The sequence below is a fragment of the Chroicocephalus ridibundus genome, chromosome Z (assembly GCF_963924245.1).
Source record: "Chroicocephalus ridibundus chromosome Z, bChrRid1.1, whole genome shotgun sequence".
Taxonomy (NCBI): domain Eukaryota; kingdom Metazoa; phylum Chordata; class Aves; order Charadriiformes; family Laridae; genus Chroicocephalus; species Chroicocephalus ridibundus.
The window spans coordinates 67,178,696-67,204,934 of NC_086316.1; the positions used below are offsets into that span (position 1 = coordinate 67,178,696).

Genomic DNA, 26,239 nt, shown 5'->3' on the forward strand with positions numbered 1-26,239 from the left:
AGACTATTGCTACCCGCTGCTTAAGCATAGATGTTTAAAGCTATTTTGTCTTTATGTCTGAACCGTTGTCTACTGTTCCCTGGTGTCAATCACATCTGTTCTCTTCCAACGACAAGATTTTTAAAATTAAAAATATCTCATTATTTAGATCTGTACATTCAAAGGACTACTTCACCAAAATCTTAAGAAAGTAAATAGTCATGGGATTAGATGAAGAATCCTTAAATGTAAAAATAATTCATAGAAGTGCAGGAAATGGACAGTAAGAGTAAGTGCTCCCTGGCTTTCACAAGGGAGGAAGGTGCCAGGTAGAGCTCTCCAGGAGCCTGCCCTGTTCAGTGTTGCTATGAATGCCCTGGAGGAGAACATGTGCAGTGAGGCAGCAAAGTAGGGTACTCAGAACAGTAAATACAAAAGACATCAGTAACTCGGCTGGTGAAATACAGCATGGATAAAAGTCAAATGATGTCCTTCCTGAGGAGAATGGAAAGAACAACTCGAGGTTGACATATAATGCGATGTTCTCTCTCTTCACTGGAGTGGTAGTGATCAGCCTTTAGTTCTCTGGAGAAATCAACTTCATGCCCAGTAACAGTGAAGAAGCCTAATCAAGATTAGAAACTTGGAAAGAAGTAGACTTGTGTTACACAGGATATTTAAGGAAAAAAACCCAACATAATCAGTCAGAAATCACTTCAATTTGTGAGGAAATGTAATCCTTTAGACTGTATGAGTCAGACGGTAGACAAGCATACTATAGCTGTTTAAAATATTTAGTCTTATCAGTTGAGCTACTTGTGGTTCTACCTTTTGTATTCTGACTGAAAGAGGCTTATATATATATCTCTCACTAGGAATATCTTTAATTGCCAACTGTACTTGTGGCTGTTTTATTCTTGGTTGTTATTGGATCAGTATTGTTCTTTTTTCTGATATCTACTGGCTATCCAATTAGCTGATTTATAGTCCTTAAGTTCTGCTAAACTGCAAACCCCAACTTTTTTTGGTTTTGAGATAATGAGGAAGGTACCTTCCCATTCTTTCTGTCTGGTTTTAAGACAGATGAATTAAAACCAAACATGTTTGCAAGTTCTGACTGAGTGCTGTTTTGGAAGAAATTCTTGTCAGGTGGCTAAAAGTGTTAACGCCTTTGGAAAGACTTGTCTAATGGCCTACCTAGTATATATGTGATGTATATATTGATGTATAACAACCATAATAAGCAGACATTATTTTCCCCTCATATTTTGAACTGACAAGCTGCTGGCCCATCAGAGTTGTTTAACCTCCAAGTGCATGACTCTGAACTCATTACTGCACAAATCTCAATCTGTTCTCTTGCTTCAGTCTTGAAGAGTTGTTCTGCAGGCAGAGCTGGCTGACCTTGATTTTCCACTGTATCAAACAAAGAATTGCTAGCTCTGTCAGCAGTACATCTACTAGTTATTCTTTAATGATGCTGGCATGTGCACTGCATAACACTAGCTTGTTGTCTTTATCCTTGAGATTACCTTACCGGTAACCTCTTCCCAACCTTATAATTCCTCTTAACATACCTGTTGTCATTTTCCCTTTAGGCAATTTCTTCACTGTGTTACAATTGCCTTGGAAAATAAAGTATACATCAGGGATACTTTTTGATATTGTCATATAGGAAGTATTCAGTAGAGAGCCTTTAATGACCCTCTGTCTTCACTCCTTACTTAAAAGGAGTACTTAAAGAAAACAAAACAAAAAAAACCAACAAAACACCCCTCCCCAGCTTCTTCTACTTCAATGTAAAACTGAGCCCAACTAATTTTTACTAATTCTCCTTTTTAAAGTGCCAAACCTAATGCTACCCTTAGAAATTGTAGCTTGTTTAGGGGGAAAACTGGTATTTGTAGAAAAAGCAGAGCTATTCTTTTAACTTACTGTGGCAACACGTGACTATGCCAGATGAGCAGGATTTTTTTCCCAGTGATCCACTGTTTGTTGAATCTTTGTTATTTTTCCTTGAGAAACTACTTAGGCTTTTATGTGAAAATCTTCTGGCAAGGACGTGGACCACCTCCTATATTTCTATGAAAATGTGTTCTTCAGTTGTATCTGAGAAGTTAAAGACCTTGACACTAATGATAATTGTACCATTATGAAGACAAATGTCATTTGTTCTCTTCAGTCATATCCAGTCCTTCTGTGCCAGCAGGTTTCATGCTTAGGAAATATCTATGTGATGCAAAAAATTATTCCTGTCTTCTAAAATTATGGTATCTCTCAGGGTGAAAAAGTAACAAGTCTATCACAAATCTAGGGAAAGCCCTACTATTGTACTTAGTATAGTAAGAGCCTTTGCCTCTTTCATTGCTTATGCCAGTTTTCTTCTGCTTGTTTTTCCCTGTCTCTGTGTTGTCTTTGAGAGAGAGAGACTCACACTGCAGAAGTACTTAAACTATGTATTTAAAATAACTTGGATTTGACTTTAGAAATTAAGTCTGGCTTTAAGAAACAAACTTCAAATCCCACTAAACCAAACATTGTGGATTCATTTAAAACAGAACAAACCCCTAAGTATTGTGAGAAGTTTTTCTTAATGGCTTCACTTGCCAGAAACAGTAGGAGTTGCCGCCTCTCTGGTTTGATTTCTACTTTTTGCTCCCCTCCCACCATCTAATAGTAAAGCCAATCTGTATGTGTTTAAAAGAAGTAAACCTGCTCTGTGGAGCATGTTCTGAGGGAGTAGATATTGCCATTGGAGTGTACTTTGACCAAAAGACATCAAAAGCCAGTACTGGATAACTGCCTTCGATTGTGCAAAAGGTAAATTACAAATGTTGTAGTTCTGTGACTTTAGTTTTCGGTTTAATAGTGTTCAGTCAATCTGATCAATCTCACAACAATCAGATTTTTAGAAATTTATCGCAAGGTTTCATGGAACACATTTCCTTTCATCACTGAAATGTGCTGAGAACAGCAATAAGACAAATAACTGGTAGAATTACTTCTTAAATCTGTTGTAGAGTTGGGGGAAACTGAAGAAACACTTCAAGAATTTTACTGTGTAAGCTTTTTTTAGCAGTATTGTATTTCAATGCGTAGCTCTTATAATTATTTGTTACTTCAAACCAGGTATATGCATAGAACTTAAAACTAATAGTCTTATCTAAATTTTCCTAGTTATGAAATCAGGAAGCTGTTCATAAAGGTTTCTTGCTCAATTAGAAAAAAAATTGGTTTCAGGTAAGAGCCAGAAAGAAATTATGAGAGAAGGCATTTTAATAACGTATTTAGCTGGTTCTTACTTTTTTAAAAAGCAAAACAAAACCAAACTGAGTTGTTTGGTATTTTGTTTGCATGATCTTGATATACAGGAAGGTGCTGCAAGCAATTACAGACTTAATTGAATATAATAATAATCTATAATCTCAATATTGCTGAAGAGTAAGCACACATTTCAAGCAGCATCTCTTTGTATGGAAAAGTACATGTTGTCACTGTATGAGGGACTTCATTCCCATGATCCACATACCATTGCTTTCCATTTCTGATTTAGCAGCAGACAATTATGTAAAAAAAAAAAAAAAAAAGCCCCCCAAATACCTGAATAATCCCAGCACTCTGAAAATATTATCTTCCACCTTGGGAAGCTGAAATATTTAGGTGTGGGTAGGAGGAAATGAGGAATAAGCCACCATAACACGATTATTCACATAGAGCAGATCTTTAAGAGGGATGATGCAGAGCTGGTGATGTGCTATCAGTGGCATCTATGATTGCAAGTATTTGTGGCAGTGTGCTGAAGCTGTGATAAGGCTTTTCTAGGCTGAACTTAATTTTGTGAGCAATTGCTTTACCATGATGATTAAGATGAAAACTACCTACTCTAAAGAAGTAAATCTGTCAATAATCCAGACACTCTTATTTTGTATGCCTCATTCTCTATTCTGGAGATCTAAAAAATACACTGTTTCTCAGTGTATTTCTCAGAGAAACAAATACATTGTTTCTCAAATATACAGTTTTGAATCTGGTGTTAGTATGTGTGCAGTGCAAAGGATGAAGTTTTCATTCCATATATATTTTGTAGTATAAATGGTATAGGAAGCACCACAGCATTATGTTGACAAGTCACCTTCCCTCACCATGACTGTGCACTGCTTCTGTCTCCTCCCTCGCACAAGTCAGCTAAATGCTAAACAACTGATGATATATGATGACATGCTGTCATAATACCAACACAAGGGGAGGTCAGAAATGAGGTCTGGGGTGCAGTATTTTTTAAACTGCTATTCTTACTATTAGGAGAAAGGGAGAGGGACTTTTTTGCTGATAGAAAAGGCTATATTTTTGCATTGTACTACAGATTCCAGCTCCAGGGCTCTGTGCTGGCTGGTGTCTGAATGGCTTAGTGTTTTGGTGAGGCTGTGTCTTGGCTCTTGGCCTGTTCTGCTGTCCTTCTGCTTTGTTGGTGTGCTTGGATAGCTTCCAGAGCTAGGTCTGTTGTAGTCCCACTGGCGTAGAAATGGAAACAACCCCTCTTCACAATTATAGTGGATTTTTTTTCTGTCACTTTCGGAGGGGAGGCTTTGCATACTATTGATTTTATGACTGTAACAGTACAGAAGATACTTGATCCTTTGCAATGGGCTTAGCTGGAATACATGGGCGCTATGATAAGCCCTTAACTGCTCAGTCATTGGACAAAGCCGTGTGTTGTTCATCAGAGGTCACTTCAAGGAAACTTTCATCTTATGACCATTAGTTTGTTATTTGTTCTTCTGTGTCTGTTTTGAAACTGAAGCATTCTTTTAAGCAGTCACTTTATTGTGTGAAGAACAAAATCGATAGCAAACGATTGGTGAAACACACTATGTCTCATTCACAGTGGTCCCACAAGTCAGGCTTTATTTGGAGGACTTCATGGATGGAGGTTAACGGAGGAAGAGGGTTGAAAAGAATCCTAGGTCTCTTTCTTTTTTTTCTTGTAAATCCTGGCTACCCTCCCTGACAGTTCTCCTACTGCTTTGTTGGTGGTTTTTTTTTCCTTTCCTTTCTTTTTCTCCTGTTCTTCCTGTGTTTACTCTTGTTTATCCCACCTATTCCGGTGTAGTTGTGTATATGGAAGGGAAGATGTGGGCTATGTCTTGACAAAAGTCCTGAAGGGAGAACTGGACTACAGCAACACCTGTCTCTGGCAGGAAGAAAGGACACTGTTTTTCATCTTTCTGATCCCTTACTGGTAGATTAGGAGTGTCTCCCACCAGATGATTTTTGTTGTCTAACTCTAAATTGATATGCATGTTATGTGCAATACTGCTGAATTTTGAGCACAAAATCAAGGGCTATTAAGCACTTTAATGCCACTAGGCTGTACATCCCTAAGTTAAGGAATATTGAGTATTGTTTTGCTGAACATCCTATTTTGAGCTTTTTGAAGACTTTGCTGTTCAAATGACTAGTTTTGGCTAGTGTTGCAGGTCTCTTCAGGTGCAATAGCACAAAATGTTGTGAGCCTTAATCTTGTGTTCTATTGAGTTTAGGATGAGCCAAAGGCTTCCTCTTTTGTGGAATAGAGGGGGGAAAAAAATCTCAGTGCCCTGAGGTTGTAGGGCTTGTGCAGTGACCACATTGCTTCAGGGAAATATCCAGTGTGTATGGAAGCGAGGGGATCGTGTGCTTGTGTAATCTTCCTTTTTTCCATATCTGTTCCTGAAAACTCCCTGTGCCCTTGCTCTCCCTGAGAAGAACCCCTCTTCTGCTTTCTTGAAATGCAATTTATGCTCTTCTGACTTGTAAAGCTGTCCAGAGAAGGTATAAAGGGGTAACTGTTGCTCACCGGAATGTAAAGGAATAGTCAATAATTGTGGCTGTAGCAGCAGATTGAGCAACTCAGTGGATGTCACTGAACTGTGTACTCCAATCATGGCTTTGGCATGCTTTTGTACTTGATGTCCCACAAATATGAAGGTGAGAGGAATCCTGTTTTGCTCTCCTTCATTCAGCAGTCCTTCCTGGGAGCTGCAAAGACAAGGCAGTAGTCATTGGCCAAAGGAAGTGCATAACCTTTTAACTTGCTGCATGCCCGTTCCTCTTCATGCACTTCTCTTTAGAAATGTGGGGGTATAATCATCACCAGAGTTTGTATTGCTTTTGTAATGTATTTTTTATTCCTTTTTGCTAGCTGGCTTGCCTTTTGCAATTCTCAATTCAAGACGTATCCCCTTCCAGAGAGGAGTTTTCTGTAGTGATGAATCCATCCGGTATCCGTACAAAGAGGACACCATTTCTTATAAGTTGTTAGCAGGAATAATTATTCCTTTCAGTATAATTGTTGTAAGTTAAACTTTTCTTCATTGCATTTGATTTCAATGGGGCTGGGGAAGAGGGAGGAGGGGAAATCTGTTAATACAGACTTCAAAAACTGTATTCTGTAAGATTTCTAGGCTTCAAAATAATGTCCTTGACCAGGTGCTCAAGCAGTAGAAATGGTGTTCTGGCAAGAAAAACTAAAAGGTTTTCATTAATTGAGCTCAAACAACTAGAATTATAGAACAGAAAAATAATTCCTTATAACTATGGTGGCTTAATTCTATAGTCTGAGAGATAAAAACTTCCTCCCTTACCATATCAGTTAACAGTAATGTATTTTAAATTACTGTCTCAAGCTTTTCTATTTTGGGAGCTATTGCTTTCAGAATATGAGTTTGCATGACCTATTAATTTAGCATTATTTTTGTGCCACAGAGTCATTGGAAATACTTCAGTGTTTGGAAGTTTAATAGATACCATTTTCTTTAATAGAAAAGTATTATGCCTTCCAACTAGAACTTGTCAAAAGCATAACTAGAATGAAAAGAATGAGTAGCCAGGGAGGTCTTCCCTGGGTATTTCCCTGAAGGTCAGGATAAAACACTGGGCTCATTTGTGTTTGAGTTAATGCTAGGGCTCACTTTCATGCTGCACCTAACCTGGTTGAGAACAGGGTGCTCTTCTTCCCTCCTTCACACCAGAACAGCGAGCTGGAGAGATTGCCTCTTCAACTGCCAGTTTGGGATCACTCTCTTTGACCACAGCTCCTAGCTCAGTTTAACTGGCTTGAGAATACATATAGTGACTCTGTATCCTTAAGTTTTAATTACGTGTTGTCAGCTGAGGTAACCTAATAGCTTACTATGGACAAAAGGTAATGTCCACTATTATGCTGTCTCTTGCCAACTCTGCTGGCTTGTCTGAACCAGGATAAGCTAGTAAAAATCCTTAACCTGGCAGAAAACAGCAGCTTTCTTTGAGCTAAGCTAAGTGAAATGGCTCCTGAAAGAACCCACTATCAGTGCTGGAGCAAAAAGTGGTGGGGACATGTCCTTGGACATGGACAGAGGGGAGAGCTGGACCTCGTCAGTTAATCATTTTGTGTCCTAAATCTCATGGGACAGCATGTTAGTTCCAATAATGGCCCTTCGGCAGAGGCTTCAACATCCCTGTCCACATGTGCTAACAAGCTACAGCCTCCTCTCATGGCTCTGTGTTGGGTGACATCCAAGGTCATCAGAGCTACATTTTGGGCAGTGTTAAAACTCTTCTATGCCAAATAAGATTTTTAGATGTATAAATATTTATCCAAGTATATTTTAGGAATCATAGCTGGAAAAGGAGCAGCTAAATGTGAACCTCAGTATTGGCCAGCTGTTTCTCTGGGCTAATGGGTTAAAATCAGGAGGGATATTATGGCAATCTAACTCTTTCTTGCATAAGGACTGCATATGGCAATCTAACTCTGTCTTGCATAAGGACTGCATGGATTTTTTTATCTAGGTTCCAACATAAAGGTCAACTTGTAGCTTATGTTTGCTCTTGGATGGAATTTTTTTTCGTAACTGTAGAAACGTGGGACTGGGAATCAAAACTGTGACTTAGTTTTGCGTTTCTTGGAAAAACTGCTTCGAAAATTAGAGAAATACTTCTGGAGCAGATAAAACTCTTGGTTTTTGTCTCTTCTACTAACTGGCAAGTGGTTTATTCTAAAAGGTCCTGCCTTTTAAGGTAGGACCACTTTTTTTTGCCCTGTTAGTACCACTGGTAGCCAATATTACCTAAGAGCGGCAGTACTTGGTCAAAACTGAAGTCCATCTAGCTTGTTACTTCATTTCTGGTGAAGGTTAAAACGGATGAGTGAGGAAGAACGGAAGAATAGAGCAAGCAAAGATTGATGTTTTGCCCTTTGCTGACAGTCATTTGCAGGTTAGGAAAGACTTTGAGTTAGACAAGACTTAAATGAATGTAGTAATTTTTAATGGATGTATTTCCTTTCAATTTATCTAATCTCCATATGAGCCTGTATGAACATTTATCTAACAAAGTTACCTTTGTAACATCAGGGACCATCTTTCAATTGTGAAATCAGGCTTTCTGTCAAGATTGCTTTAAAGTCAAATGGTAAAAGCAAATGCTGGTGTCCTTTTTGCAATGCTCAATCAGATTACTGAAGATGAATACTCTTTGTCTGTGTCCAGTGAACTGGTTGCATTGACATAACCTAATTTTTTGTCATGTCAACTGAGATGAGTGACCTTCTTGCAGGTTTTGCAGCAATGTTCTTTAAAAGTGTCCTGGTTTGAGGACCACCCAAACCATGACAGAGGGATTTATTTTTTACCAGTCATGGCTGTGATGTCTGCTCAACTATCTTCACTAAGAGATTACTCTCTGGGATAGGTAGATTCTGAATAAGAGCTTAACAACATCTACTTTACTGAAAACTTTCTCAGCTTTAGTCCATGTTCTGATGCTTCTCTGCTTCAGTCCATGTTTCGGTATGCTGCAGAGTGCAAAACTTCAGTGTCACACATCTGATGGGATTGTCTGTTTGCCTTAATGTGCAAAGCTACTGACAGCTACTTTGTGTGCCCAGGTGTCAGTGTCTAATAACAGCTTCATTTGCCAAAGCTCTGCTTTGCTGGGATCCTGGACTTGTCACGCTCAAGTGACAAATGAAGCCATCATTTAATCTTTACAGGAATTTTAAAGATCACTTTACATGTATGCATACGGTCCCCCACCAATTGGATCATCTGTATGAGTCGAGCTTTTCTGTACAAATTGGACTGTCTGGTTTAATTTCCAACCTTCTGGGGTAAAGTTTTATACTTGGTTTAAGGAAAAACTTACTTTCTGCAAAAGATAAAGTTGCAGGAAAACAAAAAAACAACTTTATGATAAAAGAGAAAAAATTTTGCTCAGCAGAAATTTAGCTGAAGAAGGCTCAGTGTAGAGTAAAATGTACTACTGGAGAAAATGTTTTGAATTAGGGCCGTGCCAAGTAATATGGATAACTGTTACTCTCTCAGAAGGCTTTGTTTTATTCTGAAAATCAATAATTCAATAATCCATAAGTTCAACGTAAGCCAGGGCAAGGTAAAAGGTTTTTTTTTCTTCTACATAAAAGTATTTAAAGTTTGAGCATGGTTACTGCTGACTCTTGGAAAGTTTAAATTTGCAGCTTAATGTTTATAAAAAAATTGATTTCTGAAACTACATGTCTAACAGCAATAGAGTAATATCTTTCTTTTAAGGAGGTTATCTTTAACTGTTGTCCTTATTTCTCTTTCAGATAATCCTAGGAGAGACTCTCTCTGTCTTTTATAATCATTTGCACTCAAATTCATTTGTCAGAAATAACTACATAGCCACTATTTACAAAGCCATTGGGACCTTCATTTTTGGAGCAGCTGCTAGCCAGTCGTTGACAGACATTGCCAAGTACTCCATAGGCAGACTTCGTCCTCACTTCCTCGCTGTGTGCCAGCCTGACTGGACACGAATCAATTGCAGTCTAGGCTACATCGAGAACTTCTCTTGTCAAGGAGACAAAGCAAAAATCAATGAGGGAAGGTGAGTCTGACTAACCTTGTATACTTGGTTCTAAGACCCGTTTCTTAACTTGGGGATGATCAGTTTGGTATTGCTACTGCATTTTTTTTGTGCCTCTCCTAGAATAAATGTCTTTTAATGAATTTTAAACTTTGAACCCTATCTAGACACTGGAATTTTTTTTCTAATTTGTGGAAACTTGTTTCATTAATGTACAGAAGAATGCATAAAGTCTTGTGTATTCATGTCTGCTTTTTTGCAAAATGTGGGTGATGTTCAGTTTTGTTTGGCTTCTATTTATGTTTCTAAAATGTCTGCACATCCCAACGAAGAGAAGAATTTGAAATCTGCCTTCAAAACTGGATGTGGAATGGCAAGGAAAGCAGTTCAGGTTTACAATAAAAGGAAATAAAAACTGGATGTATCCGTATAAAATACGGAGAACTGTTAAGAGAATCACTCTGCTCGGTTTTCTCATTATTAGGCCTTTCATTACCTTAAGTACTTATCTGCCAGATCAATTGCAGCAAGATAACAGGGAAACAAAAATGAAGTGTCTGACACATTGGAGTTCTGTCACTGTTATAAACAACACTGTTTGAATGCTACTGGAAATGTTAAAGTATGTTCAGAGTAATTTCTGGTATTAGAGTTGCTTGAGCTCCCTGGAAGCTTAGCTTTAGAGAATTTTTCAAGAATACCTATATGCGCTCTTAGTTAGAACTCTTCTCCCTGTGTGTCACTTTTAAATACATGTATGTCATCTGTGCTCATTTACTCTTCTAGCATGTATTCCCTGTGGATCTATCAGTAGCATACATAGTATATCTCAGCAGCCACAGGAAAATGTTGCATATTGATTTGGTGGAGGACCAGGTCCAGCTCCAAGTCATGCACAGCAGCTGTTCAAAGGTGCCAGGACCAGTTTGTATCTTGAATGGCTGTTGGTAGAAGAGGACAAAGTGCATGATGATAGATTGGCAGTATAGCAAATAATCCTAATGAGCAGAACTTTCATGCAGGTAGTAAATAGTCAAATTGGAGTTTGTTCTTTGAGAGAATTAAGTAGAAGAGTATGCTTCACGTGCAGCTTTTTTGTATTACTAATGCCCATAATTATGCTTAGAAGACATATTTACTTATTCTAAGCTATTCTAGGCACTAATTATTGGATGGACTTTCTGTGCCTGTGACTAACTCTGGAGAGTCAGTAAGGTCTAACTTTTATCTCTGTTCCAGGACATTCATGATGTACTTGTAATAGTCACTTTCTGTATGACTGTTAACTTCAGTTTGGAAAAAGGCAGAGTAAACAAAGGAGGATTTTCATGAAACGTAGAAACTAAAGAATTTGTAAACAGCATGTCTGTCACTTTTAAATGTTACTGACTTCTCAAAGATCTGACTTGAACCTTAATAATTGAAAAAAAGGAGATGCTATCTCCCCCAAGGTAACATTTTTTTCTTGGTAGTATCTTGTCAGCTTTGCAAATTTTAGTGTGGTGAGTCAGCAGAAGTAATTGCCAGAAACTGACTTTTCAGAGTTTAAAAGAAGATAAAGTGGTAACTTACAACACAAGAGGGGGGAAATGCAGATTTTGTTGTCTATTACATTGTGGTGGGAGTAGTTTTGACTCTTTTTGCTTCAGCTCACTAAAAGTGGTATTTATTTTTATTGTTCTGCTACTATGTGAAAAGATAAGTCTAAGTTTGAAATGGAATGAGTCTTTAAACAAGATTACACATCCTCACGTGCTTTGTGAAACAGAATTGCGTGGCTTTCAGCATGAAACTGTAGAGTCAAAATTCAACATGGGCATAGCTATTGAGTCTTCAGTGTACCTTCTGCATGAGTCCAAAAATCTTTCTCAAATGTAAAGAGGGAAAAGAAGAAAATCTAAGTTGATTGTAAAGACTAAAATGGTCCTGAAATTAAATTTTCTGGGTTTTGGGGTTGTTGAAAAACGGAATTGGCTTATTCTCAAAAAAGGAAACAGATTTTTTTTGTTGTATGAGAATAACATGGGGGGCCAATAGCTTAGTGATCACTTAACTTTTGTTCTTCCCTGGTCAACTAGTGCTTTGAAATCTCAGAATTCCCAATTGGAAGCAAGATTTGTCTGTATCTTAACTGATGAGCTGTTAGGTTTGTATTCCCAGCTACTGCTTTGTTCCCTTATTCTATTGTCCCTGTTGCTCCCTAGAAAATGATGTAAGAGGGCTCTCCTTTTTGATCAAAGCTTGCCTTGAAGTGTTAACTTCAGCGTGAGCTCACCTGTGGTGCTTCCACTCTCAGCGGAGGCTTTTCCATGTGCCTGACTGAAGGTGTAAACAAGAACTAAGCGAGTGGTCAAAGAAGGGTAGATTAAAGCGGGGCATTGTCCTCTACAGGTGGATGTCATGGATGCAGTGACCCAGTAAATCATTCTGGATTTGTTATGGAAATGGGGCTCAGCATCTAAAAGGGTGGTTTAAATGCTCTTAGGTCATGTGCCTACATGCCTGACAGTTAATAAGCCACTAAGAGGGAGGGAGTTTGATTGCAGTGAGTTTTGCAGCCAGTTGGAGGAGGTCAGTAGGCTCTCAAACTGTAACCGAGAGCTGAATTTCTAGATCAGTTGGACAAATTTATCAGCAGCAAACTTTTTACGATCTACCCTAACTTGCATAAAATAAATATGCAGGTAGAAATACCAAGAAATAATCAAAATGGAACAATCAGTGTTGCATACAGAATCATATGTTCTGAATTGAATGTATTATTCCTGTGTAGTAGTAGAACTTGAGGTTGGTTTTGCATATTTTCAGAAATTTGTGCTCAGTTTCACAGTCAAAAAGACAAATCTAATCTTCGTTTATTTCTTAATTCATAGGAGGAAAACAATGCTTCCAGTGTAAAAATCCATTGTATGCTTCCACTATGCATAGTGTACTCTTCTGTTTTGTTCTCTCTTCCCTTTTCATCATCCCTTCTCATCATTTTATATTTAACAAAAGTACAAAATAGTTTTGGAACAAAAGTATAAAATAGTTTGGGTATGCAGCATGCCTGAGTAGATCAGAGCTCTTGGTCTGAAGTAGCGCAAGTGGATGTGTGTTGAAGAGGTGGATGTAAGAGAGAAGTTTCTAAAGGAATACTGTCAAGTAATATAGAAGTTGAGTAATGAACAATTGTTCCTGTTTCCTTCTAGTAGTAAAACTGGAAGGCGAAATTATTTGAAGTAGTTTATTTTTATTTTTCCCCACGTGAAGATTAAGTTTTTGGAGCGAGCTGTGGAACTATTTGCAGTACTGGGATGTGTAAGTTTATAGGTGCATCCAAAAAAACCATTTGAACTAACTTCTAGAAGAATAAAACTAAGAAAACCACCTATATTTCTGAAAGCCTGTAACTTATGGTTGGAGGCTGAGAGTGTTATGGACAACCATCATTTCCTATTTTGTTCCAGTACTGTCTTATGAAAATCTGATGTTTGCAACTCTTTGCATATGTCTACTATGTTATAACATGGGGCGTGGGGGAAAGGTAATCATTAGTCTTTATTGTTCATCAGTAACAGTAGTATTAAAATACACGCTAAAACACATATATGCTTTATCATGAATATAAACCAACGGACCTGTGTTTGTTTGTCTAAATTAAAGTGCTTGTGGGTTTTGATTGGTTTCAGTAAGGTTTTACTTCCTAACAAGAGCTTGATAAGCTAATTCTTGCTGACTTAAGTATCTTGTTTGCTCTGTGTCATGCTCGAAACTGTCCTCTTCAGTTTTAAATAGCTTTGGTTCTCCTTGGCGACTTTTATAGTGTGTTTGCACTTTCAGTACTACTGGAGGTTAAACTAGGCTGAGGATCACAATCACAGCTGTGTGCTTAGTAAATCTGATTCACTTTTGTTGAAAGATGCATATAAGAGTTGGGATATATTACTTGAAAATATGTAGCACCTGCAGATCTCTTAAATGCATGGAAACCACTAGTTATATTAAAATTCCTAGTTAAATTAAGTATTACTATTAGAAACTGTGTACACTTTTTCTGTGTCTCTTTGTAAAAGAACTCTTTCTTCAGGCAGTCTTTGGCATTTAGTTTAAGCTAGACACAGAAGCTTGGTATGAACTACTTCATGGCAGTTTCCTGAGGGTGAATGACTTGAACAGAACTGCATCCTCAAGCTTTTTTGAAGGTGTTGCTAGGTTTGATGCCAACCAGTTGTGTGTAGAGTTCTGTAATGTTCCATTTAAATAAATATTAAGTGTAGTAACTCAATAAAGGTGACTGTCTGCAAAGGTGATTTTTTTTTTTTTTGAGTATCAAAATAGCGAAGTTCTTAAAGCACGTAACACAGTTGAGTAAGATAATATTTTTAAAGTGCAGTTGCACTGGGCAGAAGGATACAGAACTTCATATCATGTTTCTTTACTGAGTGACGTACCAGTTTCTTTACTGGGTAACAGTGGCTTGGTTTAGTGTTTTAGAAAAGTAAGTTTGACATACACGCACAAGTTTTAGTGTCTAAGAATGAAGAGAGATCAAAGCCAAGGGGTCCTCCTATTAATGGTGCTAGCAATTAGCATGTCACTTTTAGTATACCAGTGTATACTTTAATGCTACTGGATTGCTTTAAGGTACTTTCTTTAGCACCTGTAAAGATAATGACTTACCAAATGGTTCTTACCTTTTTCAAAGTAGGGCTCAGTAAAATAGGTAGGCGTACTAGGCTATAACCCTGATTGAGTGGGAATGCGAGTCAGTGGTCTCTAGCAATCTCTGATCTCTTTGGCTTTTGCAGTTCACATTCTTGTTCAGTTCTTCCTTCTCTTTTGTCTTGCTACTGCTTACCTCTGTCTGTTTTTGAGTTGGTTGGCAAGATATCCAAATTCCTTAAAGAGGAGTATATAGAGGGGACACTGAAAGGACAGATGATGACTTCTCCATTCCTTGTTGATAGCTAAGGCACACTTCCCAAACCTGTCCACTCTATCCAGTCCATGGCAGATTGTTCATGCATCCTGTTTGTTAGCTTTCTTGGATCTGAGTTAATAGAAACCATAGATGTTCAACAGCAGGAGCTGTGAATTAATACTTTACTGTACCTATGGTGAGTGTACTTTGCTGTAGTTGCTGGTTGTCTGTTGTTGAGTTTATAAACAGTGAAGCTTGAATGTCCAGTCGAGTAACTAAGTAGAACATCAAGAGCTTCTGTTTTCCCCTAGTGTATGAATTATGGGATACGTCTTCAACACTCTCAAAAAAGCCTTTGTTAGTGTATCTTAACACTTGATTGGCCAGGAAAAAATCTTTTAGGCTTCTAGTAGGGAAAAAAGGCAACTTTAAAACCTATTTGTTTAGTTACAAAATACACTAAATGTATTGTACTTCAAGACGGTGATGGGATGCCTTCTGACTGTATTGTTAGACTGTGTATATGGTATATAGACTAATATACTATGTGGCAGTATTACTGGTTGCTCCTAACTCATTTTGGCAGTCAGGAGCTGCTAATTCTATCTTGACTGCCTTTGTGCAGATGAGCATTGGTAATCTCTAGATAGCAGGATCTGGAATCTAGGAGTCATGCTTGACCAGGCAAGCCTGAACCTGGAAAAAGTCAGTCTTAACTGTGTCTGTAAACTCGGAGTGTCGTCTTACTGCTTGTAAAATCCAATCTCAAGGACAGTAAATGTGGCTTAAATAAAAGTTTTGTCAATATTTTGTGAGGAGGATGGGAACTTAGCTATGGTGATGGGCTTTTCTCTCTGGTTTTATAACAAACATTCTTTCTACAAGCAAGTATAACTAAAACCAAAAAATCCTCCCCCCCCCACCCCCCACCCCAAAAAAAAAAAAAAAAAAAAAAACAAAACCAAAACCAAAAAACACACCAAAGTGAACAAAACCTCCCAATAAAGAACCCTAACATATCAAGCTTCTGGTATGGAAAGAAGATTTGAATGAGAATCTTCTTTAATTCTCAAACAATGTAGCAGGTGCTACATACAGCTTACAGTATTTTTAGAACTTATTTTAGGATTGTACTGTGACTTTCATGTTTATATATATATCATGTTATAAACTTGGCAGCACAAACAGCACATTAAAGCCTTGTGTAAAGGTCAGGTATATTGAATCTGATACTATTTAAACTTACATTTTATCCACAAAATGTTAAAAATAAATGTTGTAGCATGAAGTATGCAGTATTATTACTTAGTGTCTGCTGAATAGTTTCAGAGGGACAATAATACACTTGGGGTAGAAATAAATACATTCTAGTTACTGCTGGTGCAAATGATTGCTCCCTAGAACCTCAAAATTTAAAGCATACATCCTTAAATTTTCTGGTTTTAGAATCACTTCCTGCAGTAATAATGTAAGAAAAAAGTAGGTTTGTAATATCAGTACTCAATAAGGAATGTGAAACACAACTTGTTGCTAATGCTTTGTGGATCAATTCAGTGGATAAAAGTTTAAGACTCAATTCAGATAACCTGTCAAGACCAATCAATCAAGTGAATAAAAGTTTGGCTCAATTCAGATACCTGGCAATTGGGTTATTAAGTTATATATATATTAGTAGTTCTTGATTATGTATAATAATACATACATGTATGTATTTTTAATACTGTATTTCAGGATGATTGTTTCCTGCAGGTGGTGGTGAAAACGATTTTTAAAAAAACCTTTCTAAAATGTCACCAGAAAGTATTAAAATACTTCAGAAAAAAAAACATGCTGGCTAAAAAAAGGCTAATGTTCTTCTACCCTTTTGAGTATATCTTTGAGATATCTTATAAAATTCAGAATCTTTATCTTCTGAAATTTTTATTGAACAATTTTAGTGATGAATTGATTTCTTCCCCCCACCCAGCATTGTTAATGTCCACATCATCTTGAACACTGTGGAGACCTTGTTACATTGTCTAGCAAGAATGGTTTTACATACTTCTAGTATGTGGCTGGAAGCTTAGGAAGCCTTTGTGTACATACAGCAGGGAACGTCTGGAGGTCACATAGTTCAGCCTCCAGTTTAAAGCAGAGGTAACTGTGGAGTTTTGACAAAGCCCTGTGTGTCTTGTTTAGTTCAAGAGTTCTGGAGATGGGGATTGCACAGCCTGTTAGGAAAAGCTATTCTTTCAGTCCTCCTTTTTCTAACCTCCAGGGTGACTTTCTGCCTCCTTAGTGTGGCTTCTTAAAGATACCTAAACAGCCACATCATGGCGTAATCTGTCGTCTTCAGCACCACTGGATACAAACCATGGACTGGCAAGTCCAGCTTTATGTAATTATGGTTAGATCTTCCTTTTCTAGATAGTACCTCTCTCCTCCAAACTTTACTACTAGATATGAAGACCTGGGAGTCTGAAAAGGTCTTGTTGGAAAAGACTTCAAAACCTGAGGCAAGAAAGATATCCAATACTTTTAGCTTTTGTATTCCCTTTGTCATGGCATAGCTTACCCTGTTCAGTGGGGAGCCATGTTATTGTTGGGTTTTGTTTTGCTGCCAACCTACCAGTGCCAGTGTAACACCTTCACATTGCCCTCTGTATCCCTTACTAGCCCCAGCCTCGGCCTTCCTATTTCCTTGCTTGGGTGTTGCCACAGTGCTTGTTCTTGATAGACAGTCTGTTTCTATCTCTCATGATTTTCTAGTATATAAACACAGCCAGATGTTTCTTACTGATTCAAGATGGCATCTTGTTTTTCCTGCTTGTTTTCTTCCACGAGGAGCTGGAATGTCTTTATGCTCTGAGGAGGTTGTCCTTGAAATCCTAGAATCTCATGGTTACTGCAACTGCAAGGCTGTTGCTGACATGTCCAACTAGTTCATCTTTTGCTCCTGAGTAACAGATTAGCAGAGAGCATTCTTCCTGTTAGGCCTGTGCAACATGAGTGTCAAAAAAGAAAGCTGTTGAATTGCTTGCACCCTGCCATGTTGCCCTTCCAGCAGATTTTGAGGCAGCTGAATTTCCTTAGGAGAAGCTTTTCAGGCTATGAGATGCTTGAGTTCCTGTGCCTCCAGTCTGTAGAAATTTTAATCAGTCTAACTAGTGGATTCTAACGTATCTTGGGGTTTTCTCCCCCTCCCTTTTGTGTACAACAATCACTTACTAAGCCTGAGAGGAAGAGTTAGCAATTCTTCATATTCAGCCTTGGGCAAGGCTTGAACCCTGGCCCCCAAACATTTAAGTGAGCTTCCTCCTTGCTGAGTTTCTCTAATGACTTTGCATCTCTTTTTTTATGCATCTCCAGCTGTACCTTATGATGAGTTAAAAGGAGAAAGGTCAACATATGGTTTAATTTCTTGAACCTTCAATTCACTAACTTTTACTCTGGAGCTTATTCATTGAGCTGTCATTTAAGGTGCAGATTTGGAGACAGTTTAAAGAGACAGTCTTCCTGTCTCTTTAAACATCTGCTGTTGAGGTATTGTTGGCTTGTTTCTGTTGAGAATATTTCTCTATATTTCTATTGAGATGTAGATACGAGAGCTTTTTGTTTTGTTCATATATGAGATCTTCTCCAAATTGTATTTCATAAATGCCAGATGTGTCCCTTTGTGATGAAATTTTATTGTCCTTTTGGACTGCAGCTGAAATATCTGGTTTGAATTTCAAGTCTGGGTAACTGCTGGGTCCAGTTTTTGGGTTGTTTTTTTTTTTTAAAAAGTAATAAAACTTAAAGTGTTCATGAATGCAGTTCAAAACTTTCTGTCACATTTTTGAAACTAAAATATCGCCACTAGTTCCATAACGAAGCAGTTTCAGTGTTGTACAAGGAGACAGTTCCTGAAAGTGGAGGGGGCAGTATTCATTAGAGGGAAAACAAAAACCATATAGCAAACATCTTGCCCCCCCCACTTTTTCATGCTCTTTAAAATGGAGAAAGCGGAGGTATTACACACATGTTGCAATGTTTTATGATCTTCAGGTTAACAAAGCAGCTTTCTTTGTTCCAGGGATGTAAAGTGCTTAATTATTGTGCTTTTCTATGAGACATGGAACAGTTGTGGTTGGGAAGGCGTAAGCATGGTATGTTCTTCCTGGATTAACACACTGCAAAGTTGTGAGTAGAAAATAGGGGTTCAGATCTTTTACAGAGAAGGATGTGAGAATATAGGTCTAAACAGTCTTTTGACAGATTAGCACTTTAAGCAAACAAGTTTAGCTATGGTAGCAGGTTTCTAACCAATTAAGAGCGTGTGTATTATGTATGTGCATACATACCATGTCTTGCATAACCTCTGTTTCTGAGCAAATAGAAGGTGGTGCAGGTGATCTGCAAATGAGTACTGACAGTGGATGTACTTGAAGTGCTTGCCTTAGTTCTCTTCTACAGTATATATTAAGAGGAATTTGCTGTTAAAATTTTTGTAGCTGAAGCTTGAGTCATGTTGTGAATCAGTTCTGAGGATATGGTTTAATTTTTCAGAGTGCTAGAATCAAATTAGAAAAAATAATTCTTATTAATTGTTCCCATGGTATCCCGTAACAGGACAGTGTAGTACAAAGGAGGAGGAACAAAGCGGTGGTATGGGTATTCAGAAGATGAACTGGATGCCAGCATGTTTATTTAGGCTGCTAATGCCCTTCTCTTGTTGTCATGCTAAATATAGGTGCAATGTGTAGTACAGTTTGCCAATTTATCCTATTGCTTTAACACCGGTTAAACTAATTCCCATCAGCACACGTCCTTGTACAGTGTGAAGTATTATTTTATTCCCCATGTGTGATAGCCCTGCGTGTGTGCTAAAGGGCTCAGGCTTTCTGAGTTTACTACAAATTTTTCTTGGATGCAGTATTTATTACACTTTAGCTGAGCAGTGCAGGTTTGTCACAATAATGCAATCACTGACTTCTAGGTTTTTTTTTTTTGGTACCACTTTTTATTTGAGTATGGATATTGGGGTGGGACCTGCAAGTTCAGAGTTCTGCGTTCAGAAGAACACTGAAAATCTGGGGAGATCCAAGTAGCTGTCCTTTCTGGTTTGTTCATCAGCTCACTAAGTACATACACAAAAGTGAAACCTTTGAACCTTAAGGAGTAAATAAAATAATAAGCCATGTTGTACAAGTCTAGCTGCTTCAGAGGGGCACTCTGTGCAGTCTCAACTCTGTTAGGCTCCAAAGCAGACCTATGCAGCTAGCACGAGTGTGTGTGTGTGAGGCACTTTCTCTCAAGTTGAATTTATCTTTGGATAGTTCAGGTTCTCTAATTTCAGTCTGTGTCTTACTTAGTTTGGTTTGTGGTAACAGATAACGCAGCTGTTAAGGTTCATAATAACAATTATATTATTAATGTACAGATTCATATTACAACTCAGAAGTCTAAAGAAAAAAGCAGTTCCTTACTTCAGTCGATGTATTGCTCCTGTGCTGACTGCACTTAAAACAAGCTGTGTGTAATCTGCCATTGCAAACTCAAAATGTAATCTTCAAATAAGTCTTTAGGAAAACAGGAGCTGACTGTTTTGACCTTGATAACTTATTTCAACGCAATGGCCAAGGTGGTGCCCTTTACCAGTCATTTGCCAGGAATTTTAGTTTAGCTTTGCTTAGAGCTCTCTTGCAGGTTGTACTCGTGCATGCCGGTGGGTGCAGTTAAATCACTCGAAGTTCCCAGTACCTAGGCATCCGTGCCAGACAATTGGTGTGGGGCTAACATGTGTAACTTTGTTTTGAAGTTCAACCACACTTTTGAAAGTCACATGTTCTCTGTTCTACGTACGCCTTCAAAACTAAAAAAAGCAACCCAAAACAAACGTCATACATTAATGAATGCTTTTGTTTTCACCTGTTTCATTAGATAGCTTTTGCAGTTGGTTTGCTTTGGAATTTTTAAACCTAAGCCAAGAGACTGGACATTTGCAAGTTAACCCATCTCTATTAAGCAATTGTTCCTGTCTCTCCCTCTCCCTGCTCCCTGGCCTGTCTCAGTAATGGGAGTATTTCTAGGATGAAGCATTATTTTACATTAAAATAATTTAGCTTGTGTGAAATGTTCCCATGTTTTGTTTTGAAACTTCTTAAAGATTTATCAAAAATCAAACACCACTTAATCATTCGAGCATTACTAAACGGATTACTTATTTAATCTGGCAGATTCTAACAGCATCATGAATCAGAAATTTACCTAAAGCTGCTCCAGACTTATTAACTACATGTTTGCTAGGGGCATATTGGTATGTTGTGTGTAGCATTCTGATTATTTCTGTTATGGAGCTTTTAACTTGTAAAGTGCTCTACAGTACTGAAATTTGTACATTCAGGAGTTCCCACCAGAGGTTAACTTAGTAGCTTCCACTTCTGAAAAGACAGATGAAAAAAAAAAATCTCGAGGAGCTTGAATACCAAAGCAGTTGAAAGGGATGCATGGAAGGTCACATATGTGTACTATTATCCAAATGGTGCAACTTTTTCCTTAAACACTGCTTCTCAACCTTCTGTCCTTACTGTTAGTCAAGGTGTAATGTGGCTGATTTAGGAACACTTCCAGTCCTAATGAAATTATTCACTACTTCTGAGAATTGCAGCTTAGTCAGGGCACCTACACTTAATTTTACATGGAAGGAAAAAGCTGAAATGTTAGTGAAGAGTCCTTAAATATGAAAACTTTAGAAGCTTCTGAGCTACAGTGGATGATGAAATGGGGCTGTACTTGATGTAGAAGCAAAAAGAGCTGCCCTTGTAATAGAAATTAACTGGCAGTAGGGAGAATCAAATCTGAAAGGTGAACATGCTGTAACCAATTGAGATGCATTTCTGCAATCTGGATCACATTTCTGATCTTGCATCCACTTTGCCCTAATATGAATTAGCGCTTCTCAGTGGAAGAGAATTTCGCTGATTTGCAAAGCTTATATCCAAGTTAATAGAAAAGTCTTAAGATAAAACTTCGGACATGTGTATAACTGTGTATTGCTCAAACAGTGCCATGGGAACTGAAATCCCCTTAGTGCCGATGGTTCTCCTGCAACCTCCCTTCCATTTTTCCCCTTCAAAGATTACAAAAATCTGTTGGGGGAAATGGTTCTGCACACTTGCCAAGCGCTTCATGCCCAAAGCTGTTTCTTCAAGAGGGAATAACAGTCAAATCCCTGATTATACAGGGATTATCTTTTTTTGTTCTCATTCCTTTTATGTAAAATGATAATAACACTCCTGTGAGTCAGAACAGTATTATGTGGATAACTTGTGCAGACATGGTTAATGGAACAGAAGCCTGTAATCTGATGCATGTGAGAGCAAACTATTAGTCTCTAGAAGTTTGGTTTGCGTCCCCCTTGCGGCTATTTTCACTTTTACTCTTTCCTGAGAGGGGATTACTAGGAAATAGAAGTAAACAAAGTCCTGGTGTCACCCCTACCACCCACCCCACCAACACCACAGTGCACCACACCCCCCTTCGAGGAGGCTAGCTAGAAATGTAGTGGAAAAGCTAAACTTTCCTTTTGTGTGTTGAATTAAATTGAGTGACAAAGTCAAATTGAGTGACAAAGTGAACTTGCTTTGTAGTGGTTTTGCAATGTGCATGTACAATGCCATTGCAGCACCCCAGTTGGCTGGACTTTGTAATATCGAGAGCTCAGAACATACATGATTGTGTTTTGGAATGAGTGCCAGAAGTTGGTAACTTCTTGCTCCATAGATAAAACTTTGGAGTATTTGGAAGTCCAAGATGCGAGTTGACTGTTGCTCAATTTGGGGGGAGGGAAAGAAAATCGTACGGGATGAGTAGTTCTTCTTAGTGAAGTTTATTCCTCTAGTAGCTGCTGGTACAAACCACTGCTTACAGATGTAGAATAGCTAGCTAACTAGTCATTGCCCAATTAGATTGTTCCATCAGTGTGTAATACTACTGTTTAAATAAATAAAATTTACATGATATATGCATACTTGGGATGTATTCTGAGATATTTCTCTAATTCCCAGAGAGGAGGAAACACACACACACACACGCGCCCATACCCCAACAAATTATTCCAGCAGAAGTTTTTAACTTCAAAATCTGGTCAACCACTGCCACTACAAGGCAGTGAAGACAAGCCTTGTAGTACTCATAACTGAGGAAAAACACTTCCTTCATGTTGATCCTGAGCTTGGGAAAAGGTTACTTTATACACCTGTTTCTTGCACCACCTGCAGGGCTTGTTTCAAAAGTGTGGTGATGGGGAAGGTTGTTAAAAATTAGAAAAAGACTGCCTGTTTCTTCCTAGAACCTGCTAGATCTGTTTTATGTCACTAGGATAAGCAGGACACTTTCATATCTGTAAGATAAAGCATAAGGTCATATCTGTAAGATAAAGCATAAGGTAAGATAGCCTGTAAAAGGAAAAATATGTAACTGCCTGCAGAAAAATGGCCATAGTCTCATGTGTATTAAGTGTCAACATTGGCAAAGCTTTCTCACTATCTGCCACTGCTTAAAGTGGAGCTGAGTGGATCTACCCCTCACCCCAAATATGATTAGGGAATTCTGCAAGGCATTTAATATTATTAGTAAGACTCATGTCAGACACCTCTATCAATAAAACTGTCCAGATGAGGGTTACTTAATTGGAAAGACTCTGGAAGCTTTTATGTTTCTGTACATGTAAGGCTTTGTACTTATGTCTGGGTTTAACTACTGGGAGAGAAGGAAGAAAGTGGAGAAATTGGGAATGTTGTCTTTTGAAAACGGGTTTCTGATTAGTTGCTGATATTGTTAAATAGAGGAACTCCTTGTTCATTTACCTAGACATTTCTTTGCAATAATTGCAGAAGCACCTAATTTCAGAGTCCTCAAACCTTTGAACCCCATCTCATCTTGAAAGTTGTACTTGTGCAAGTCTAGCACTTAAGAAAAGAGCAGATGCTGTGAAAACATGTTGACTGCTGAATGCAGAGAAAATGCACTTTAAAGAACACGGTGCTTCAGTTTAAGCATAGGACTACCACTTTACTAATCCATGTCCTCACGGCACTCAAATTCTAAGAGTGTTTCCCTGACAAGCACGTGGAGCTCTCTGGCTTACTCGACACAGACATGGTGAGCTGCAGCTCTGTCTGGCACTTTCCCCCTCCACATCAATGGAATGGGCAACACAAATGTCAGTGGAAGCTTTGAGTCAGACTTGGAGAATCCAGAGATCTTGAGGATAGAAAGGACTTGTTGGCTAATCCAGTGGGGAGGTTTATTTGCTTTGATGTGAAAATGTGCATATGCTTTGCTGTTTTTTCTCTAAGAGATCCTGTTTTTTCTCTAAGAGATCATTCCATAATTCGATAGTTATATTGGGAAAATTCCGTATCATTAAGCCTCTGCTAGGTTTATTATGGCACCACAAGATGCGCTTTCTTCTTATTTATCGCTTTCTACTGTCATTTCTAACACTTACTTTCTCACCATTTGATGTTCCACTGTGCCATATGTATTTAGCTATTTCCTAGTCTTGTATTTCACTAAGACTATTAACTTCCCTGTCAAGACTCCTGCACTTTGCTTAAATGTTTCTGCACATTTAGGTGTCCTTACAAAGACATAATATGGAGTCAAGATACTGAGTTTCTTTACTGAGCTCCAGTGTTCAGTAATTCACTCATTAAATAAATGCACTTTACAAAATACTGCCAAGCAGAACTTACTACTTAAAATACACTCTATCTTGCAAGTGTAAGACAAATGATCCTTTTATTTACTGTTTGTTATGTTTAATTTTTCCACTAATTGAGGAAATGGTACCTTCTGTCAGGTGGGCTCTGCTCCCTGGGCTGAGTTGCCGTTGTGCATGCAAAGGAATAGAACAGAATGAAATAGTCAGTGTCAAGTCCTGCAAGGCAATCTGTTTTAGACTTGCTTATCTGGGATTAGAAATCCCAGCTAAAAGTACTGAGTAGTCCAGTTCAATTATTTCTTGTAGGAATTGTTTGTGCTTTTGATTATTTTTCCAGGTAGTCTTTAAAAATGCAGACTTACAATAGCAAACTGTAGTCATTAATTGTAATCAGTCTTATGGCCACCTTTTTAAGGAAGGTTTTTAACTTTCTTTTTCTTTTTACTGTAACTTTTTAAGAAAGGGTTTTTTTTTACTTTTACCTCTGTTGTAAACCATGTGAAATCTGGGGCAAAACTAAATTTCAAAAAGCTAAACAGCCCTTAAATTACCTTGGTTTACGACCTTTTTGGGATGTCTAGCTGTACTATATACATTGGAAACTGAGAGCTCAATTGAGACCTGAAACTGGTATAGTATTACTGCTTAAGGCATTCTTCCAACTTGGTAGTAATTGCCATTTGGTAAGTGGAAACAACTAAAGCTTATGCTTTTTCCTGTTAAAATCAAGCATTGTGTCTCACATCGGAAGTGATGTGAAGAAGGTAAGTATTGATGGAGTAAAAGGCATGAATCTCTGCAAAGCTGTTCTTTTGATGTCTCACTCTGACATTTTAGAAAGAATCAAAAGAAGACTTTGTACTTACCAACTCTATTTCATGATGCTACACTTTCACTGGATGCTGTTCCAGTATTCATTTGAAACAGATGTCCTGAAATCTGACTTGCAAATTTCTACTGGGATAATTTAGCCTTTCCTTCATTATCAAAGGGTAGAGCTTTTGAGAGATGTCTATACCATTTTATTTATAAGTTCATCTTTTTCTAATACTTATGCATTCCTTGGACTAGTAAATACTGGTTTGGGTTTTTTTAAGTAAAAATTTGTTTTTGAAATGCTGCCTTGTGGCAAGCCAGCACTTCCAGTATGATCACAAAGAAGCCTAGGCAGCTGCTAGGCTGGTTTGATAGACAGGATGTTCTCATGGCTTTGGGAAGATTTGTTTGCATGCTGAGGAATCATTGGGAAACTTTTCCATTGTCAAGCTTAGTGTTTGAAATGATTTTAAGATTTATTTTTTTAAAAAATGTCTGTTTATTACAAAGAACTCTAGAGACAGCGGTATTGCCAAAGAAATTTCACTGGGATTGCACAATGTACAAGTTGGATCAATACTGTGTCCCAGTTATATTTCTGGCAATACTTTATGTGCTCAGCACAACATTTTCAGTCATGCACAGCATGCTTATCTATGCCTGATGAGAATGCATTGAACTTAGAACAAGGCATTCTTAACGTTACATTGGGCTAATGCATTCCTAAAACCAAGAATGCCAGTAGTCAAAAACACCTTTAAAATGGTATAGGAATTCCAAAATAAACTTGAAGAATTGTATTTATTCCTTCTCTTGCTTAATAGCCTTCTGAATTCCTTCAGTTGGCAACAGGTTGCCCTCAGAAACTGTAGGAAACATCATCTTATGGACAACAGGAATAGCTCCAAAGTGAGTGGATAAAATACTACATGTGGCTCAGATGGCATGTTTGTCTGAAAGACAGAGGTCTTCAATATCCTTATTGT

General features: G+C 38.0%; 1 protein-coding gene across 2 annotated transcripts in view; it reads left to right on the top strand.

The window, feature by feature from the left end:
- The window catches only part of PLPP1 (phospholipid phosphatase 1), a 67,489-nt gene that overhangs the window by 23,864 nt on the left and 17,386 nt on the right, over positions 1 to 26,239 (top strand). The window contains exons 2-3 of one of the 2 annotated variants that reach the window (XM_063319336.1): positions 6,161 to 6,312; positions 9,587 to 9,867. In XM_063319336.1, coding sequence (XP_063175406.1) covers positions 6,161 to 6,312; positions 9,587 to 9,867 — 433 coding nt within the window. The remainder of the gene's footprint in view (positions 1 to 6,160; positions 6,313 to 9,586; positions 9,868 to 26,239) is intronic. The other variant, XM_063319335.1, reaches the window with a different exon arrangement.